Raw genomic sequence first — 13789 nt, 5'->3', positions numbered from 1 at the left:
AAGGCAGTGACTCCCTTTAAAAGCCGCGGACATCGAACACATTTTTCCCCTTGTTCAAACTAGTCCTAATTCTATAATAACTCTTAAATTGAGTCCCAAATTACATCCAATCTGAGCCTAAGACCTTTTCTTTCAATTTAGTCTTTTATTCTCTAATAAATCTTCATTTTAGTTCTAAAAAATCCAGCAACCTCTTCATCATCAACCCCATCATATCCTTTTTTCTTTTTCACCATAATTCCATCAAATAAACATGTCAAAAAATCCACAAACCTCCCCATCACCAACCCCACTAATTTTGATAGGGTCTCTCTGTCTTAAATTCTCCCGTTAATCTTATTTTCATTCTCTTCAAGTCTAACACAAAGTGTTGATGCTACTCGATGATCTTGACAACAATGGAGGCACAAATCATACAAGTATTTTGCACAATATCGATGATAATCGATGGATTGCTAATATGTGAAAAAATCATATAAATGGATTACTAATCTAAAATCTAGCAAATGTCAAATTAAATAAAGATATCAAATTCATCAGATATTGCAGGTCAAGATAGCATTTCATGAATCTCAAATTTCAGGCCATAGATTAGAATCTGATTCTGTTGGTTCCTTTTGTTCTCGTTTGGTCTTTATAAAAAAAATTCATTGCAATGCCTATGTCTATTTATTTATTAAAATATTGGTTTTGAACTAGTATTCATTAGCCCTAAATTACATTCTACATTGGGCACTATAAAACATGATTGAAGGCTAACAACTATCTAAAATTGCATTAAAAAAGGCAGGGGAAAACAATAAAACTCTATCTGCTTATAGGTTTTTGCAACATCTAAAGAGCATATGGCAATAGTAGTAAGACTTCTTGTGGCAAAAGAAATAAAAAACTTTGCTCCAAAGACTTTAAAAGCATTAGGGTCTTAGCCAAACCAACTTTGAAGCCTTCTCCTAGTCATAATCAACAGGAAAAATAAAAAAGAATTTGCCATTTGTTAGAAAAACATACAACATATAAACAATGAATATGTCTAAAGTCTATTAGCCAAAAAAATCTTTTTTTATTGAAAAGCAAGAAAATTGCTACTTACTAGCTCAATGGTTAACCAATTAACCAACAAATTATTGAGTATGGAACAACACGAGCAAGTTGTGCTTCCAATCCTATCAATAAGATGTGATAGCCTCTCACTATTGCAAGAAACTGTGTTAGTCATCACAATTAGCCATTCCAAAAAAGCAAGTTGATAATTATATTGTTAGTTTAACATGCTCTGTAGTCAATCAGTTAGTTACACGTAACATTATTATATTCATGTAAATACATATTTATTATTAATAAAGGTTTAATTTATATTTAATATTCATATAATGTTATATTAATGAATCTAGAGTAAAGATAAAGTCCATGAGACAAAAATGCTTGCAAAAGAAATTATAAAGTTGTTATCATTATGTGATTCCTATTACATCAAAGAATTGTTTCTAAAATGTTCTTGGTCGATGCTCTCTTAAATACTAGATATTCATTAGAGCTGTAAAGATCGGTACATGTTATGTTCTTTCCTTTATGAAATGAAGCAACTATTCTTATAAGCTAAGGTATAAGAGATACCTAGAACTAATATGTAAGTGATTGTCATAAGACATGTACACTGAATTAACCTGCATGAGAATTCCATATGAAGAGATCACCTATATCTATAGAAAGATTCACGTGACAGTTGTGCAAATGATCATTAGACTTGAGATCACCAAATCATCTTATATAAAAAATGTTATGTTTTGATCATATTATATGTTATCTTAATTGAGGTATTGAAAGGGCAGACATTAAGTATAGCATGAACTATATGAAGTTACTTATGTGATCAATAGAGGATTTATCACCCTAGGTGAATTAGGAAAAATATTCAATATGTTCTCAAATAATATTGATTGAGAAATCCTTGGCCAAGGTGGAATGAGATTTGAAAAGAGTTTCAAATCTTATTCAAATGATCAATGAGTATTATGTAGTGAACAAACATGATTTAACATGGCAGAGATACTTTATGCTTTAATTTTAAATCGAAACATTATTGATGAAAGGATATTAATTACATTGGAAAACCGGTCATTGAAAAGTTAAGTCAAACCACTAATAACTTTTCTAAATAAGGATTTATGAGATTTCTCACGGGTGGTTCGTGTGGATTACCGTTAGAGGCCAAACAATTGGACGACTTATATTTGCGACAACCCAACCTTTAAAGAATTATTCAAAGCCAAAAAAGATCAGATCTTCATGTAATAAATCCCTAAATAACTCTAGATGTATCTAACGGAATCCTAAGGACCTCCGAATAATTTTGTTTTGTAGTTTCTGTGTGATATTCAGGAACCCAACATAAATATTATATATTAAGCCCTTGTTTGAGAGTGCAGTCTAAACGGAGGTTTGGAAAAATTTAATTTAATTTTTTGTTTAAATTAAGTTTTTTATATTTTCATATCGTTTTGATTTGCTGATGTTAAAAATAAATTTTAAAAATTAAAAAAATTATTTTTTATATATTTCTAAGCGAAAAACATTTTGAAAAGCAATCACTATCATACTTCTAAACACCTTCTACAATGGACACACTTTGAGTTTTGAGCTCAAGACCTTCACTTTTAGCCTTTTTTATCTTCCAAAATGGAATTTTACATTGTCATTTTATTATTTGAGATATTTTCATAGATTTCATATAAGTGGATTAAAATCTTATCATTCACACAATACACCATATCATGGATTGCTAATCTTAGGCTTAGAATGTGACCAATTTTAAAAAGATTTAATCAATAATTACACATGAATTGAAAAATGATTTGAAAATCAGGGTTATGTGAATAGTAACCCTAATTTGAGAATTTTGATAAAATTTTAGTTAATAATTTTTCCACTCTCCAAAACGTGTTTGAGAGTCTAAAATTTATTAACTAAACATAAAAAAATCTAATTGTTTAAGGTATTGTACCTTCAGGATTCCTATTTTTAATTTTAAGTAATTTATTTGTAAAGTCAAGGAAACAAAACTTATATTCTAATGATTTAACAATACAAAAACACACTAGCAATAGATTTCAAAATCTCAATTCAAGGAAAGAATTGGAACGTATCTTTTATTGTTGAGTTCCATACTTGAAACCACCACCAACACAAAAGCACGAGAAGAGAAAATGTCAGAGAAGGCAAATTTGGTTTGATTTTGTCTAAAATAATAGATTTTTGTTTGATTTCTTTCTTCTAGATTTATCTTTGACAAGAGAGCGTGAGATAGGAGAGAATGTGATATGAAAGAGAGAGAATGATTAATGTGATAATTATTAGCTTTCATGTTTTAATATATATGAGGTCATTATTGTCATTTCGTTAACTTTTTAAATATGTTTTGATATAAGATCAACAATGTAATATTTAAGAAATTAGTTGCAAAGTGAAATAAAGACTAAATTATAGGATGATTACAGTAATTTTTCTTGTAAATTACTATTTTTTAAAAAATATGAAATAATAGTCAAATAAGAGATACCCATATGGATATTAAAAACTCGATAAACAGATTATAAATACTTAAATTTTTTACTTGAAAAATAATAATAAAAATATAAATATAAAAAAATCTATTCGTAACATCCATTAACATTCTTATCAATTCATATCTTTAGTTATTGCTACCATGTAGTTATTGTTAATTTCCTGGTAAATACATCAGTTTGATATAATATTTTTTTAATAATTTTAAAAATACATCTCTTATGAAAATAAAAAAGTTAATATCAAGTCCAACGAAACCTAACTTCTTTAATTTTTTTTTATAATTATTTTATAATTATTTTTTTAACATGAATTTTTTAACATATATTAAAATTAATACCTCTTCTCTGATTTTTTTTATTTTGTTTATTTAGTCTTTTTAAAATAATAATTGTTTTTAATCATTTTGTATGTGTTTAATTTTCAAAGAGATTATTCTAATTCATCTATAATTTTGTTTTATATTTTATATAAATGAAATTTATTTTTAAAAATAAGAAATATTTATTTTTTTGATAATATTTTTAACATGTATAACATTGCATAATATTGTTTTTCCTTTAATTTTATTCAATCAATTTTGTATATGTGTTTATTTCTATTATTATTTTATTAAAAAAATATTTTTTAATAAATAAAGTCATTGAATATAACTGATTATATGACTGGTATTGTGAGATTTTATATATATCTTTTAATTTTTACTTTTAGTTATTATTAATAATATTTTTTAATTTACTGATGTTTTTATTAAAAAAAATATTTAATCCTGCGGTTGAAATAACTAGCTAATATTAAATGCTGACCATGTTTATTCTTTTAACCCTTTCTTCATTTTGACCGTTTCTCCAATGAAGTAAGAGTATAGATTTTTATAATATTTTACCAAAAGTCAGTCGACAAGGACAACTACTTTTTTTTCGTTTTATAAATCCCAACCCCGCTCCGGTCTTTGCTTTTCTCCCTCGTGGCAGGCACCCCCCTTTTCTCCCCTCCCCCCTCTTCTTCAGGTACCCGTCTCTCTCTCTGCCTCTATTCATACCGTATATACTTACGTTTATACGGTTGTAAATTAAGCAGATCTGGCCATGCTAATGTAAGTTTTGATCGGATCTGGTTTTGGCTTACTCAGCTGTTTTTTATTTTTTTTAATAATTCTTATATATCCTTGTGGAATCGGTATTTACCTTTTTTATAAATGGAATTTTGTTAATTTTTCATTTTTTTTAGGGGGAATAAGAGGGATTTCTGGGTTTTTTGTTCATTTTGGTCTTGATTTTATTGGTTTTTTTCTATTGGTTTTCGTCTAGATCTGTGATTCCTTCTTGTTTGGTCGCTTAGAAAGTAGAAGAAAATTAAAGAATTTTAAACGGATTTGGAAATTCTTCTTGTTTTTTTTTCTTGTCAAAATTTTATTTTTAATTAATTTTATTTGCGGTTCTGATTAGATCAGAGTTATTTGATTTATGGTGATTTAGATGGGGATTAATTGATTTTTTATCTGGAAAAATATGATTTTTGAGTCTAAAATTATTGTGTTGTGGTTGTTGTGGTTTTTTTAAGGACTGTTGTGGATATTTTGTACAAATTTGAGGATGAATCAAGTTAGTCTTCAGCAGAACGCAATTACCTTTTGCGACGAGAGAAGAGGTTTGGTTTCGATTTCTGATTACAAGGGTCCTGTTGTTTGTCCGAAGCCTCGGCGAGTGGGAATTTTGGCTAATAGTCCCATTAGGCCTTTGAGATGGCCCGTGAGGTATGCTGTTTTTTTATTGTTTTCATCATTGTTAATTTCTGCTTCTGGGGTAAGGTTATCAGGTTGTTTTGCAACTCTGGAGGATTTTAATGATTGTTTTGAATGACAGTCATCAAGCCGAAATGTGTGATTCAAAAGCTGGGGCAGAGCTTCTGGACATTATTCTCATGAAGGTAAACTGGTGCTGTCTTTTTTGTTTGGACGTTAGTTAGGACGACGTTGCAGTTTTTACGCAGGAAGTATTCGAAACTGATAGTTTTGATGTATGGAAGTGATATTGTTGATGCATAATCTTTGTTAAGCCTCAATTGTATTTGGGATGCATCTGAACTGGAATTATTTTCTTTTGCTGAGGATATTTTGTTGTTATATTTGATACCGATTTAATTATATCCAGCTTGTTTGCTGGTCATTCAATGTTTCTGTGCTTGGATAGGATTCTGCAGGCTGAATTTCATGTTAAGGGTTTGTGCTGACTTGACTATGATCCTGGTGTTAACAGGAGGGGCATGGGGCAGATTATCCTGCAAACCAGGCGGCCTCATCACCACCACCATTTTTTTGTGGGTCACCCCCAACCAGGGTTGGCAACCCATTAATTCAAGATGCCAGATTTGGGGATGAAAAATTCACTCCAATTTCTCCACTGTCAATCCCATCTCCTTCGGGTTTATCATCCCCATCAACTTCTGCGTGCAAGGGAGGAGGGTGTGTAAGAATGAAGTTTGGGCTTAAGCCAGCTGAAGTTAGAGTAGAAGGATTTGATTGCCTCAACAGGGATCGCCAAAATTCCAGCATCCCTGCTGTGGCTTAGAACTCACAATATTAAGTGTATATAAAAGGGAGCTAAATCGCCGCCAGAGTCACAGATACAGCAGATTTAACAAGAGGAGTTTTGAATCTTTTTGCCGGGAGTCTTGAGAGAAATGCCCTTAGTATTGTATATATAATATGTCTTCGTTGGTGATCATTGCTAATATCATGCAAGTAGTTGATTGAACAAAGAAGAGAGGTCAAAACCTTGCGTTCTCAAGCAAGGTTTTTTGAGTATATGTTTTGAGAGCACAGGTCATTGTAATATATGGTAAGCTGGGTTAGTATTGGGAGGGTCGTTGGATTTTCATCGGATGATCACCATGAAAAACAATTCCTGTATAGAGCCATTTGGTGATTGAATTTTGATCATCTACCCTGTAAATGTATATTGGAAAATTGTTAATGTATTTGGTCTGTTCTTGTATCTCAAGTCTTTTCCTCGTAACTTACTCAGATGCTTATTTTATTTGATGTTATGATGTCAGCTATAAACTGGGAGAAAAACTAAACTGGATATGTTGCTTCTCTCATCGAAACTCCCATGGTTTCGGTCTTTCAGAGACAAATATCTTATTCTAGTTTGTTAGTAGTTGCATCGTCAAGCTGTGGATTGATAGCAGTTGCTATGGGACAGGACATTGACATTCATTTCAACCACCCGCATGGTAGCCTCAAATTTGGTTTGGCCGGCGACTGGTATTTATCCCCAACAAAAGATGAACTCATTAAACCTCCAAATCCACACTAATTCAAATTTGTTTTGTTCACGAATAATATATATCTACAAATGATGAATAATCTTTGAGAGAATTTTAAAACAAAACTTCATTTTTAGATATGAAACGTTTCCGACTTTCTCGTGCGATTTATCAAAAATGGCCAGCCATTGTAGTGAGAATGGCTGACACATCTCCTTGTCATCGAGTGCTTATATCGTATCATTGATGGAGGCGTGTTCATTGAAGTAACGAGAAGCATAAGAGGAAAGTGGAAGTTTGTGTTGGATTGGCTTTATGTTCTTACATTCTGGCTTAACTGTCACTCCTGATCCGATTTCTTGCCGTACATGAATTAAGCGGTGGCTTAGATTAGTAATCAAGTCATCAAAGTCTGTTAAGGATGTAATCATGGTGGGATCTGAAGGCCATTTACAGCTCAAATTTGACTTCCGTCTCAATTTGTTGTGTATAAAAATTGTATTACCATCTGCTTCTTCTCTTGATTATAGTTTTTAGGAAATGTAACAGCTTCTCATCAGCTTGTTTAGGAAAGTGCTGGATCTGTTCAACTCTACACTCTTCCATTTTGATGATTCTCTTGTAATTTTATCCTTAATTTCTATAAAATAGTTTAATGGTCCTGTAACAGGTCGAGCTCTCCTACTGTGTTCCTTTGATGAAGAAAAGTTTGCTTCAATTATCTAAATATTTAAGACAGGTTCATAATTGTTAATGTTGAATTAGTCAGACATCTTCCAGGGTTGCTTGAAGTACATCCAACACGCTTCCAAGTAATTGATTCCTCTAAAAATATATTTCGTGTCTTCTAATTTCTCTCTTCTCTGTCTGTCATCGATGACAATAGCAATGCATTGATGAGCCTTTACATTTTATATAACAAACAAAAATGGTTAATTGCTAGAAAATATGAGTAATCCTAGAAAACTATTTATAATTTGATGCCGATCTACTTCACTTATTCATACGAAAAACATAAAGAGTTTTGATGTTTTTAGGAACACGGTTGAAACCATGTTTTTTAAAAACATAATTTTTTTATTTAAAATTAAATTTTTTTTTATGTTTTCATATTGTTTTGATGTGCTAATATCAAAATTAATTTTTTTAAAATAAAAAAAATATATATTATTTTAATATATTTATAGGCTAAAAACATTTTAAACCACCATCGTTATCATATTTCTAAATATATTTTTTACCGAGTTTCATTGATAAAAAAAAAAAAAAAAAAACAAAATAAAAATAATTTCTACGTGGAGACAAGTCCAAACAACCAACCATATAGAGTTTCCCCCTCACTCTCACCGAGACCAAACATGTTGTCCATGATGTTTTTTCATGGTAAGGATATATTGAAGATGTTTGGAAGTGTAGTTGCGGTTATTTGTTAAAATATTGTTTTTTAAAAATACATCAAAATAATATTTTTTTATTTTTAAAAAATTATTTTTACATCAACACATCAAAATGATTTAAAAACACCACAAAAATATTAAATTGAAGCAAAAAAAATTAAATTTATTTAAAAATACTTTTAAAATATAAAAATAAACATGCTAAATTCTACGCAGGAAAACACCTACTTTTCCATCCACCATTACTTTAAGTTCATATATGATCTCAAAGGATACCACCCAACCACTTATCTTTGAGGCACCACAACTAGTAATGAGCATTAACTTTTTTACAAATAAATTGATAAGACACAACAATTAATAATTCAATTTTTCCAATATTTTTTATTGTTACACTACGCTAAGATCTTAATAAAATAAGTTGATATGAACAAGATTTATAAATATTTTATATCATCAAATAAGTAAACAAGGAACAGAAAATTATTCAATAACAACAAATTCATTAACGACACACATTGCTCTTTCCCTGCTCATGCTCCCCTCTCCATGCACTTTTCTCTTAGTTCTCGTATTATTTCATGCTCCATGTACTCTTTTATCATACACTTCCAAAATTAAGTATAACAAGATCTAATTTTAAGAAGGGGTGTAGTTCAACTGGTCAAGTTTTAAATTTATTCTTTAAAGGTCACCAGTTCGAGTCTCAGAAACCTCAGAGCCACTAGAAACTTACATGGTTGTTAATTTCAGGGCCCGTGGAATTAGTCGAGGTATGCGCAAGCTGACTCGGATATCTATATTAATAAAAAAAATATATAAGAGGATCTTCCAAAAATATATTTTATTTTAGTATTAAATAAAATAATACTTAGATAAAATTCAATTAAGTAAACTCCAATTATTTATTTATTAATTTTTATCTAGAAAATTTTTATTTTAATTTTTTTTCAAACAGTATTATTTTATTTAAACTAAAATAATACAATTTTAAAATAAACACGGGTTAACTCGATTATTATTGTGCCGATAACTGGTCATAATCCCATCAAAATGAAAGCGATTTTGTTCATGTATGATTCGTGGTAAATAATGTTTGGAGCCTCATGAAAAAACATCTTGTGGTGGTGGTTTAGATTATCTACAAGAATGCATCAACCAAAACTATAAAAGATGAACACTAAAGGTGGAATGACAATGACCTGATTCAGCACAGCGGCCACAGACCATAAATTGAAATCTTGTATTTCCTTTTCAAGTTTTATGGGAAAGAAACAATTGATATATTTCAATTCTAATGTTGGGGATTAATAATTTAGAAAAGAATATATACAGTGATTTAGTTTTTTTTTTTTTTTTGCAGAGAGCACAGAAAAATACAAGTAATTGTACTAAAATCATTGAAAGAAAAATACAGAGAAAGAATTGACCACTGATTCGAGATAAAAAAAATACCTAATAATTCAGTGATGGGAACCCGTGCTTGGTTTAGATTTTTGTAAATTGTTGTTGTCTTGAAGCTGCCATCTTTCTGGTGAAAATACCTTGAAATTGACATTTTATCCACAAAATGAAGAAATAAAAAATAACTGTGAGGTGACTAAAATGAAAGAGTGAACACTTCTTATCTCCACCCTCATCTTATCTTAGTCATGGCATGTCCACAAGTGTAGCTATCAATGGCTGAACCATTCAAATTCATAAAGGAAAAAAACAGACCGAACCACATGAATATACTCTCTTCCAAGATTTAATTTGGGAGAATACTATCCACTCAAATTAGGCTGCCGAAGTGGGTTTTTTTTTTTTTTTTTTATGTTCATCATGCTTGTCTCTGCCTAGCTTGGCTTCTTGTCGTTCGAATAGTCTCCCCAATTCTAAACAAGAAGATAATTCTTAATTTAGACCCCAAAAAAAAGAAAACAAAAGGGAGTACACTAGTCAATCTACTTTGTAATTTCAAGTTGCTAATTTGGGATGCCTATAGAAAACATGTACAGAACGCTTGAATTCTGTGGTGGATGTTACTGTTTCATAGAAAAGGCAGTGCATTAGACAGTAGCTCAATCAAATTTGTGAATGCCAGGCCATTGTGCTTAAACTAGAGTTCTGATGAAAAACAATGAGTCAGAAATTTGAATGCTCCGTTTGCTTAATTATACGTATTCCTTAAAGAGCTGGGAGTTGAGTACTGTTTGGTCTTCCAATGCTATCATCAGGCTTTCAAGCAGAAAGTTGCAGGCTGATGATGAACATTAAGGGGCACAGAGTCCAAATTTAAACAGGACTCTCACTACAGTTAGGCCACAATATATTTTCAGTCATTGGATTTGGAAGTTATTCATTTGCTTCGATCATCATTGTCAATGGAAGCCAAAAAAAGGCTATTTTCTTAGACAAGTGGTCTCTTAATTTGGCAGGTAGTTAAACCAAGGATCGGGAGGGAACAGCTGAATACAACAGAGAAACCCATCTGGTGCAGATAAACCACATTGGCGTTCTTCTTTAAGAAAATTAAGCTATCATGTTCCATTCAATCTTGTGCTCAAGGTCTGATGTAATTATCCATGGAAGATTAAGAGATGAACTCTCAAAATCCACAAGGAAATGCTCAATGTTTTCGGAGCTAAGGTTAAATGCTCAATAACCTTTTGAATTAGACTAATTTAAAGTCACAGGAAAGAGCCATTCCTCCATTAATTGTGCCTTAAAATCAACACTATATATATATGTATAAACATCAATCAAAGATGCTGAAGGCAAAGAGGCATACCAGATTAATGGTTTCACATGCACGGATCATCTCTAATTAAAAATAAACAACTTTTTATTCAACTAGTCTCAGCGTTCGATTCAGCATCCGAATCCAGAAAGCAAAAACAAAGTAGAATATTGATCTTCAAAAACCCAATAAAAAAAGGAAAAGCAACGATCTTTTTGCCAGAGCCCAGGTACAATTTGAACAAAGCAACCCTAACAGATAGCTAGGGACTCATCAAATCTTGAAACCTAGACACCCTTCGGCTTGGAGGCGATAAAACTGATGCACTGCACTTGACGAGTGTTGTCGAATCCAATGATACGGATAAAGGAGTTAGGGTAAGCTTTCTTCGCCTCCTCGAGCTCAATCAGCACCTGAGATGCCTCAGTGCATCCAAACATGGGTAGTTTCCACATAGTCCAGTAGCGTCCATCATAGTACCCTGGGGACTGGTGGTGCTCGCGGTAGACCCAACCTTTCTGCATAATCAAACATTTTCAAGTTAGTGTCTATAAACAATTAATCACAAACCTTATATGTGACTATATATTGAGGAACTAAGAATCTGCTTAAATGCTTAATTAAGTTACCTGATAACATTATTAATTTTCGTGTAAACCCAACAAATTAAAAATGAACATGCATAATCTTCATAAAATAATTAATCAAATCCAATAATTATAATGTGTTCAACGTAAAAGTATAGGTACAATTAATTTAGTACGATAGTTATAAAATTATAATAAAAGTATTTTTTATTCAAAAATATATTAAAATATTTTTTTTATTTATTAAAATTTATTTTGAACTTCAGAACAGAAGATAACTGAAAATACAAAAAAAATAAACTAATTTGAAAAAAATAATTTTTTCAAAAATACTTTCAAAATACAAAAAATGCTTTATATGGTTAATTATCACCTCGTATAAATAATAATTAGTGAAAATTGTAAGATTATGAAATTGGATTTATCACCTCCAACTCGAATTCCAAGCAAGGAACCCACTTGTTGCGAAGAAGGTACTCAATTTCCTGGGCCAATTGCTCAGTAGTGAGATCTGGAAGGTAAGAAAGAGTCTCGAACTTCTTCAATCCAGTTGGAGGCCACACCTACGCACATTTTTTTTCCAAAAAAGAAAAAGAAAAAAGAAGTGAGCACAGAGAGCTAATTAATTCCAAGTAAGTAGAATAAAACTAACAACGTTGTACCAAAGTTGTTTAAAAGGTTTTACCTGCATGCATTGAACTCTTCCGCCATTGCTTGCAATGGAAGTAATGTCATTGTTAGCCTTTCTGGTGACCGGGAAAGCTGAGGTAGACTTGAGGCCGTTGAATGGTGCAACCATGTTGGCCTGTGCAGGGGTGCGGTTAACTGTGGCAACGGCCGCCGATGAAATCACAGAGGAAGCCATCTCTTACAGGCTACTTAGCTATTACACCCTCTATATGTGGTTTTGCTAGTATTGTAAGATTGAAGTACTCCTGCCACACCGTATATATAATGCCTCAACTTGTCTATCTCATATCCTATGGACACAAGCTATCGTGGTTGATAATGAGCAAAATGTGACCGTTGGATATGATAAGTGATGACATGACACCATTCTATCCACATGAGGGTGGAAATTCTTGGAATGCTAGCCTTATCGTTAGGCACCACAATGGATTTGCCACGTGGAAGAAGCTCCAGGACCTTATCTCATCCTCGGGAGGACATGGATGTGTGATACTAGTTCATTTGAGGTTATCGCCGAGTCGAGCTTCGGCTTCTACTCTCTCTTTCAAGCCCCTTTAAGATGCACCTGACCACCCTTGTGGTTCTCGGCTATTGACCAGATGATCTTAGTTAAGCTCGTACATATGGGCTCTACTCATTTAAGTTCACATCACATTTGGATGGAGTGGCAGGCAACGAATTGTAGTGTTGTGGGCTCGGACGGTGCCGGAAAGTAAGATAACAGTTATTTTTAAAATTTTAATAGCTTGAAAATATGTCATCAAGTGCATTAAAAAGAATGAAAGTGAACCATGCCCCTAAATTATGTGTAACCTTCTTTTTTCAAAATCAATCTCTTCTAAGAAATTGATACCAGATTGCATGCATGGGTTGATTTTTTTGGCACCCACTGCTTAGAAGAAGAACACAATCTCGAGAGGTGTAGCTTATCTGATCAGATTTTAGATTCGTTTTCTAGAGGTCACCAATTCAAGTCCCACAAACTTCAGGGTCATTGGAAGTTTACATGGTCGTTAACTTCAGGGCTCGTAGGATTAATCAAAATGCGCGCAAATGAGTCCGGACACTCACATTAATAATAATAATAAAAAAAAAGGAACACTTTCGATTGGCATGTCAATGTGATCGAAAATGACTCTTGGAGCGTCTTTTACACTCAATCTTGAATTGCACAGTGGAGCTTCTAGGAGAAGAACTTGAAACTTGAATTGTTAGAAAAGGGATGGAGCTTCCATTATCGAAAATGAAACCCTAAACTAGCTGAAAGCCCCATAGATGTTCAGGTCCCTCGAGTTTGGACCGTGTAGGCCTGTTAAGTGTCACAGTCAAAATTATGCATCAGGCCCTTTAAATGTTTAAATGATGCAATTTAGTCCACCAGACAAGGCTTTGATGGTCCGGTCCAGTGTATTTATGAAACCCAATGCTACATATTCAGGGGAAAACAAAGGAAATGGTCTAGATGTTTCAAACTTTCAATTGGCCAATAGAAGCTTCTCATGGCCATCTGTAAAGAGCATGTGGGCTCATACCATAGCAGACCATTATTATTTTTTTCTCAC

General features: G+C 32.2%; 2 protein-coding genes across 3 annotated transcripts; one reads left to right on the top strand and one right to left on the bottom strand.

Annotated features, from left to right (window-relative positions):
* The first annotated feature begins 4465 nt into the window (after positions 1–4465).
* Positions 4466–6557, top strand: LOC18099495 (uncharacterized). Of its 2 annotated transcripts, none has more exons than XM_006383391.3 (4): positions 4466–4571; positions 5125–5317; positions 5427–5490; positions 5820–6557. In XM_006383391.3, the coding sequence occupies exons 2-4, from the start codon at positions 5157–5159 to the stop codon at positions 6129–6131; spliced, it is 537 nt and encodes a 178-aa protein (XP_006383453.1). In that variant the 5' UTR covers positions 4466–4571; positions 5125–5156; the 3' UTR covers positions 6132–6557. The 2 variants fall into 2 exon arrangements, with proteins under 2 accessions (XP_006383453.1, XP_006383454.1); XM_006383392.3 differs by having other exon boundaries at positions 4496–4657.
* Positions 6558–11032: 4475 nt separating this feature from the next.
* On the bottom strand, positions 11033–12498 carry LOC18099496 (ribulose bisphosphate carboxylase small subunit, chloroplastic). The gene is made up of 3 exons (XM_006383394.2): positions 12223–12498; positions 11966–12100; positions 11033–11468 (listed from the first exon to the last, which is right to left on the bottom strand). Exons 1-3 carry the CDS (start codon positions 12400–12402, stop codon positions 11238–11240), a joined length of 546 nt encoding a protein of 181 aa, XP_006383456.1. The 5' UTR covers positions 12403–12498; the 3' UTR covers positions 11033–11237.
* Positions 12499–13789: the final 1291 nt, after the last annotated feature.

This window comes from Populus trichocarpa, chromosome 17, assembly GCF_000002775.5.
Source record: "Populus trichocarpa isolate Nisqually-1 chromosome 17, P.trichocarpa_v4.1, whole genome shotgun sequence".
In the NCBI taxonomy this organism is placed as follows: Eukaryota; Viridiplantae; Streptophyta; class Magnoliopsida; order Malpighiales; family Salicaceae; genus Populus; species Populus trichocarpa.
This window is presented reverse-complemented; position numbering and strand designations above follow the sequence as displayed.

Excerpts from the sequence above, each read along its gene's own strand:
- LOC18099496 (XM_006383394.2), bottom strand. The coding sequence starts at position 12,402 with ATGGCTTCCTCTGTGATTTCATCGGCGGCCGTTGCCACAGTTAACCGC. Across the intron at positions 12,101-12,222 it reads GAAGAGTTCAATGCATGCAG|GTGTGGCCTCCAACTGGATT; the intron begins GTAAAACCTTTT and ends AAATGTGCGTAG. Across the intron at positions 11,469-11,965 it reads GCTTGGAATTCGAGTTGGAG|AAAGGTTGGGTCTACCGCGA; the intron begins GTGATAAATCCA and ends TTGATTATGCAG.
- LOC18099495 (XM_006383391.3), top strand. The coding sequence starts at position 5,157 with ATGAATCAAGTTAGTCTTCAGCAGAACGCAATTACCTTTTGCGACGAG. Across the intron at positions 5,318-5,426 it reads CCTTTGAGATGGCCCGTGAG|TCATCAAGCCGAAATGTGTG; the intron begins GTATGCTGTTTT and ends TTTGAATGACAG. Across the intron at positions 5,491-5,819 it reads TGGACATTATTCTCATGAAG|GAGGGGCATGGGGCAGATTA; the intron begins GTAAACTGGTGC and ends TGGTGTTAACAG.